At 29.9% G+C, this 7,870-nt stretch overlaps 1 protein-coding gene across 1 annotated transcript; it reads right to left on the reverse strand.

Annotated features, from left to right (window-relative positions):
- Window positions 1–989: 989 nt before the first annotated feature.
- LOC129296963 (small polypeptide DEVIL 11-like) lies at window positions 990–1,739 on the reverse strand. Its single transcript, XM_054935371.1, has one exon. It carries the CDS (start codon window positions 1,644–1,646, stop codon window positions 1,374–1,376), a length of 273 nt encoding a protein of 90 aa, XP_054791346.1. The 5' UTR covers window positions 1,647–1,739; the 3' UTR covers window positions 990–1,373.
- Window positions 1,740–7,870: the final 6,131 nt, after the last annotated feature.

Genomic DNA, 7,870 nt, shown 5'->3' on the forward strand with positions numbered 1-7,870 from the left:
ATCAGAATTAACGAATGCAATTAAATCATTAGCTTTGTCTAAAAATAAAATAAAATTGTAATTTTATTCATCTAAATAAAAAAATCTTCAAATTTACATGATATTATCTGTTATAGTTAATAAAATCAAGTAAAAATAATATTAAAAAATATAATTAATATCTCATCAATTATTTTATATTAAAATCAAAGAATATTCTAAAAGACTGAGGGAGTGGTTGGGGATATCAAGATTACGAAAAGATCTAAAGGCCATCTGAAAAGCAAAAGAGATAGATAACAGTAGAGAGATGAGAAATTTTTAGGATAATTTTTATCTTTTAAAATAACCAATTCTTAAGGTTTAATTATTAAGGTTACTCCTTTTTTAAAAAAAAAAAAGCCCAGAAAAGTCGGTTACTCGATTAGAAACTGAAAACTGGCGACTCTGAATTGTTTATATGACTTTTTATGGAAGGAAATACAGTAAATCAGAGTTAAAAATTAAAATACTCTAAGTTCATACCGGCATATATTTACAAGTGTTTCAAACGGTTAGCTAATACACCGTGGTCCAAAATATATTTTCGTAATTAATTTAATTTTTAAGTTAATGGTAACTAAAGTTTAAAGGTATAAAGTTGGATTACTAACACGTTAACCGACCTATAATATCAGCATCAAAATTAGTACGATATTTAAGGATGGAACAAGGGCATCTTTGCTGCCGCTTCGGCCTTTCCGATGAGTTTTCTATTCTTTTCTCTCTCTTTCTATCTCTCTCCTCTGCTTTCATTTCTTTTTAAAAAAATTGAACTTGGTTTTCAGCTTCCATGCTCCAATTTTTTTTTTTTCCAATAAAGAATCAAGCGTGGTTGCGTCACCCTAAGAGGGCGTTAGATCTAACACACACCCCTAGCTGACCTCACCCTCTTCCCTGCCATTGATTGCTTCCATGGAATCTCCCTTCAGATTTCAGATCTCAAACCGCCCCCAAAAAACCATTCACACCCAGAAGTAGCAAGCAAAGCCACAAATTCAACTCAACAGTAACACAGAAAAGCCGAGTAGATTAATCATCAAACAAAACTGTATGTTAATTCATAAATTCCTTCATTCTAGTCTCTCTTCTATAGCACTATTAACACTACCACCACCAAGAAACCTCCATCAATGGAGATGCATAGCCCTAAAAGGGAGAAAAAAAAAGTTTCTATTCCAATTCTAAACCACCTGAGAAGAACCAAAAGAGAGAAAGAAGAATAACTTTATATGTACAGGTGTATCATCGCTACGAGTCTTCCTCGCGAAGGATCTGGAAAAAAGAGTGAGGATGAGAGAGAGAAACTTTTCTCTTGGAGTATCTCTTCGAGATCCCCTTTGTTGGCTGTGTCTTCAGGATTCGCCATAGTCGCGCCAGCAGATGAGCATTATGACGCAGCGCCTCATGATGTAGAATCGAGCCCTCTGTTCCTTGACGAGCTTGGCGCACTTTCTGGCGAAGGCGCAGCGCCTCCGAGTGTCGGTCGAATTCTTCATGAAAGACGAAGAGGAAGAAATGGAAGAGCGGCTTCTAGAAGAAGCCTCTTTCTTGGACAACTTCCACTTCTCGTCGAAGTAGAAGGGAGGCACAGTCTCTGTACGACACGGATTTGCAGAAGAAGCCATGGATTACAGAGCAAAACAGAGTGAAATTGCAATGGGGTTGAGAGAGAGAGTGAGCGTGAAACAGAGTGAAGCAGAAAACTAAGAACAAAGAGGTGGGGGGAGGGGTGTGTATATATAGATATATATTAAAGAGAAGGGTGAGATTGGAAAAAGGGGTAAGCAGAAGGTGTGGCAGTGGGTATCACCTGGGCCTTCTTTGCCTCGAGAGGCCCACCACTATTTTCTTAATAAATAATTAAATATCGTCGGTATTTTAATAATAATAATGATAATAATAATATAAATTTATATTATTATTATTATTATATTATTGAGGTCGTTCCCAAAGGCCAAAGCACACGTCAGTGGTGAAAGCGAGAGAAGGGAATTCAATGCGGGAAATCTCGCGTAACTTGTGTTTTTAGGTAATCCCATGAAATTTCAGCAACTCATTTTTAAATATGTGCTCCTTGGTATTTTTAACTAATTTATATTTCTATTAAATCAATCAATAATATTTAAAATTAAGATTTATTATATTTATTTAAATTTAATTTAATTAGTTCTCTTGATTAAAATAAAACATCATATATTACACCCAATTAAGGGTAATTTTGAAACACTATATTATTGATTATACTTTCAATGACGGAAAGTGCTTTTTACTTTTTTTTTTTCAGTAACATGACAGTATTTCAAAAAAAGTGTCCTAGAATAATACAAGAAGTACTATCATGATCCTTTCAGTTTCATTTACAAGTCAGTTTTAATATATTTTATTATAATCTTTAACACGTGAATTTTTTAAGAAAAACTTAACAATTTGCTAATTTTTTATTAAATATTACTACTTTAATAACGTATTTATTCTTACTAAAGGTGAAGACTTATGATAGAAAGTTAACGACTTGTCTCGTAAATCACAAGGGAAAAAAATTATTCCTTGCAGTTTTATAATTACCATCGGAAGGATTAATATTTAATTAATTAAAAAATAATTTCATTGATAATTGATTACACCTATGATATTAGCCTAGTCATTGCTTACTAGTTTAGTACTCTTCTACTATCACTCAAAAGATTTATTAATGGATAATTGTCCAATGTCTCACTGCCATTGTCATACCCATTGATCCCCGTTGCATGATGCCACAGAGGCCAGAGCCAGCACCCAATCCAACGCTTGCCCGGTACTTGAAAATAGCAGTATGACCTTTTTTTTTTTACGGTTGTATAATTAAATTGAGCATAGGCAAGCGATTGAAATGCAAAAAAAAAAAAACAAGAAGAAGAAGAAGAAGAAGAAAAGAAAAAGCAAACAAACAAACAAAACAAAACTCCATCAATTTTTATTCATAAAAGAAACTATTACTCTTAGCTTATTGTTTAATATAAGCAAAATCATATTTTTGAATGGACATTTATTATAAAATTTTTAAATTATTTTTCATAATTTTTTATTCATAGTCATAAGAAATAATTAATGAAAACTTGATTATTAATACAATCAATAAAGAGTATTATAATTTAATTCTTTTATTTTCAAAATTAATGTAGTTAGGCAATTTTTTTAAATTATATGATACTGTTTTTTCTCTTATAAATAAAAATAAAAGGAGTATCTGTTAGGAGAATGTATCCTATTAATTATAGGAAATATCTCTTTCAGCTCCTTTTTTAAATATATTCTGGTCCTGAGTATTGCTGCTGTTTTACTTCTTCTTGTTATTCTCTTTCTGCATGGTTCTGTTTTTTTTTTTTTAGTGTACGTGTTGTTTAGCGTTTGTCTCTGTGCCTTGAATTGTATTTGTTTTTGTTTTGGTTGGTTTGTTTTAATGATAACAAACATGAGAAATTGTTTCTTAATATTTCTAAAAATTAAGTGATGGGGTGTTTGGGGAGGAAGGGAGATACTGGATTTTGATGAAAGTGTCAGAGAAGGTGATTTGGGGGCTAGAAATGGGATTTAAAGCAGATTAAGAGAAGAGAAGGTGAAAAGAGATTCTAAAGGGGGCAGAGTTTTTACTGTGACCAGATGCAGAATCACTGCGGCCTTTTAACTTGTCTTTTTATGATCACCATGCTTATCTTCTCTCCTCAGTTTAAAGATTCTCTCCTTTCTTTCTCTCCCTTTTTCGGGAATTGCCGTTCTTCTTTTTCTCCTTTTACTGCCTTCACCGCCTATTTTTACTCCTCCTCACTTTCTCCCTCACACGTTTAATTTTTTAAAAAAATTTAATCATTTAATATTTATAATTTTAATTCAATTATAATTTAATTTTTAAATTTTAACTCATTATAATTTAATTTTTATAATTTTAACTCACTTATAATAAAGTTTTAAACTCTAACGTGATGCAACTTAATTTTTATAAGTTTAACAATTTAAAATTTATATTTCTGTATTTTAAAAAATTATTAAAATTATTTTTTTAAATATAGAGATTAATATTTTAAATTATTAAAATTATAAGGATTGAGTCATATTAAATTAAATTTTTAGTGGATCGTAATGATCAAATAATTAATTAATCCAGGACAATTCTGTCAATTTTAGGCACGATGTTCTTAATTTTGATAATTGCATCTTCACAGTATTTAAACATATAGGAAAAGTTTTACTTTTACTTTTTTTTTATTTGCCAAAAAGTTTTACTTTTACAGTTAGCCAAAAAACTGGTTGAGTTTGCTTCTCGAGAGAAGAAAAAAAAATGGTTGCGTTTGGATGAAGGAAAGCATAAGGGTGAAAAACAGGAGCAGGGTAATCTCATGGATGTGACCCCACTTGCGTTGGATCTGTGGGCTCCATCACATGTAGGCCCCAAACCAAAGACCTCTTCCTTCCCTTCATCTCTTTACTTCCATCCCCTATCCAGAATCACTGACCAATCAAATTCACGATCTTTCGTAAAATAATATTTGACTTGTTTGTCTTTAATTTCAACAGCTCAAATTCAATGTTTTTTTTTATTTTCAAGCGAAATTATTATTATTTAAAATAATAATTCTTAAATTATCGTCATCATTTTTAAAAATCAGCATTCCAGCTCATTCTTAACATTAGTATTTTTTTTTTTCAAAAAAGTCAATGATAACACACATGAGAAGCAAGAGTTTGCATATAACATTACTGTTAATCACACCTTCATCGTTCCCTGACTTTCTACACCAAGGCCGGGCAATAGATGGGTAAGAGCAATTTTCTTTCTTGCTTGTTAGTTTTACCAAAAGAATTCAAACTATTAACTTTTATTCAAAATATATTAAATCTAATTTTTTTTTGGCCTGAAAAGTATATTACATATATATATATATATGTATATGTATATTTAACGGAATATTGAACAACGTATCCAAGAGAAATTACAAAACTATGACGTAATCCAGTAAAGTATCCTTTCATCATGCCTCTCCACACATGAGATTGTTGAGACACTCCTAAGGTCACCTTTACTTATTAAAAAAAAATGAAATAAAATGTATTGAAAAAATAAAAATAAAAATAAAATGATAAAAAAGATAGATAAACACATTCATAAAAGGGAGGTGTAATTTAATATATAAGATCGAAAATCATGATTTATAAAATTTTTAAAAAATAAGATAATTTTCAACTATAGAAGAAAATATGATTTAATTTATTTTAATTTTAATTTTTTCAATTCTTTTTTTTTTTTTAAGTAATCAAACATGACTTAACTCAATTGAGTTAAGCCAACCATATGCAAACACACACGCAAACACCACACAGAAAAGAAAGCCGGGAGAGGGGATGACCCCACATGGAGAGACACATCGGAAGTGATCGCCAATGGGTGGCTGGACTTAATAAAGGCACGTATGAGGAAGAAGGTGGACTCTGTGATTGGGTTGATATGGTGGATGAGATGGTGAGATTTTTTACCATAAGTGCCAAGCAAATTGATTGCAGCTGAAAGCCTTGCCATCTTGCTGCAGGAAATGTCATCGTCTTGTTTATTTCCTTCTTCGTTTCTCTATTTGGCCTTCTCATTCCCTCGTTGATGTCCGATGTATATAATGTATTGCTTCTCAACTTGGTCCTTCTTTTTTCATGACAAATCATCCATGTTGCCCCTTTTCATCTTCACAATTAATTCATATGTCCCGTGAAATTATATAAATATTTACATTCTATTTATAGAAACTAAATTCAAGAAAACGACATCAAACTTATTATTTTTGTTCATGCTTATTTTTGTCCCTTTTCTCCTTCACTAATATCATCTCCACCTTCAACTTATGATGCTCGGATTATACCTAAACACACAACGTCGTCACAATCCAGCATTTTAATTATTACTTTCTGAGTGTCAACTTCCTTAAACTATACTTCCTGTGGTTGTAAGCATAGAACAAAATTTTAAAACCATACTTGATCATGAATATTCCCTCCAATCTTATCTATAAAACCTTAAGATAAGACATTTTTTGTCTTATTTATAAATTACATTATTGAATTTTTGTCATGACTTTATTCTTTTACTTTTCATTAAAAGTTGGTGGGAGGACATATTACATTATAAAATATCAATATTTATTAGGAGCAAGGTTAAAAATTTATAGAATTTACAAATTTTTAAAATTTTTTATTTTGATAAAATATGTTAAAAATAATTTATAAATAAAATCATAAAAATTTTTGTCAAATATTACCCCTTGTTAATCGTAACAAGTTGTTGGCCTGCTTTTAATTTATACAACACTTTGTTAATGTTAGTAATTTTAATGAAGGATAAAATACAAAAGTCACACATTTTCCCTACAATTTTAAGGTTTTGAACTATAACTTGTTAATAGCTGTAAAATTAGTTAACTTCATCCTGTGTTCTGTAATTAAGATAGAAAGGGTTTTTTTTAAAAAAAAATTGTTAATTTTTCCATCCACTTCTTCAACGCAGACCTTGTGCATTTACACCAATCAATCCAATCTAGACCTTTCACCACAGGTTGGAGACTACGGCAAAATGTTTGTAGCTTTTTTTAAAAATATTATATAAAAAATGTAGCTCCCTTGGTTTTAATTATATTTAGTTTCAGAAATAAAATTTCCAATTAGAGTGCACCAACGTCAAAATTCGACTTTGTGGACCCTTCATTTTCAAGGCAACATCAAAAGTGGGTGAAGAAAAGGAGCGAAGTGAAAAATCAAGTGCCAGCTGGGGGGACTGAGATTGAGGCCAAAGTGAAAAGGCTGGAGATTGATTTAAATGGGTGAACACAGTCCCAGTGAGAAGAAAGTGAATGCGTTGATTTCTTTGACAAACCAATGAAAGCGATGAAAACTCTGTCAATTGCAATGTGGGTGACTCATGAACTTGTCATCACGAAATGACCTTTCATATTCTTTTACGGCTTCTTTTCCCCCTCCCCATTTTACCCCTACTTCCACTCAAAATAACCAAATAAAACCATCACTAATTAAGTCAAGTAAAAGGAATTTGATATATTCACTCCATTAAATAAAAAATATAAAATATTTTTTAGTGGCTAAATATTAAAAAATATAATATATTTTTAGTTTTTTAATATATAATTAATATATTTTTTAAGTATTCATAATAAATAATTATATTATATTTATTTTTAAAATGAAATATCTTAATAAATAAAAGTAAATAGAGAAAGATTATCTTGATTTAAAAATAATTAATTACTTTATCTGAATGAGATTAGATTAAAAATACTTTATATTTTTTAATGAAGAAGTATTATTTAAACAAGATCAATAATTCAATCTTTGCAAACAAAAAATCACCTCCTATTTGTTTGTTCCTGCATATATACTAGGGAATATTGTATATTTGACTAATTACTCCATCTAGTTAGGGAATGATATTTTTGTATTGGTAAAAAAACATATACTACTAATAAAGGCAAATTAAAAATTTATTAAATGTTTTGATAAAATTAATAGATTTTAAGGTTGTTAGTTGATAAAACATGTCAAAGAAAATCGTGGACTATAAAAAAAAATGACACCTTTAAATAAGATTCAAGATTTACGAACCTGGGGAAAAAACACACGTTAAGAAGATAACTCTATGTTTAGGTCTAATAATATTTGAATATAGTTTGATGATATTTGATATATATATCAGATAATTATAAAATAGATTGAGATCTTAAAAGAATTTGCACGTTCATAATTACTTTTTTGTATAAAACATATGAAATATTTATTATTCAAATTAAATAATAGATGAAATAATGTTCTTAACGAAGAC

The sequence above is a fragment of the Prosopis cineraria genome, unplaced genomic scaffold (assembly GCF_029017545.1).
Source record: "Prosopis cineraria cultivar Desert tree isolate PC_DT_omini unplaced genomic scaffold, ASM2901754v1 PC406, whole genome shotgun sequence".
Classification (NCBI taxonomy): Eukaryota; Viridiplantae; Streptophyta; class Magnoliopsida; order Fabales; family Fabaceae; genus Prosopis; species Prosopis cineraria.

Coding starts and splice junctions, on each gene's coding strand:
- LOC129296963 (XM_054935371.1), bottom strand. CDS start 1,646: ATGGCTTCTTCTGCAAATCCGTGTCGTACAGAGACTGTGCCTCCCTTC.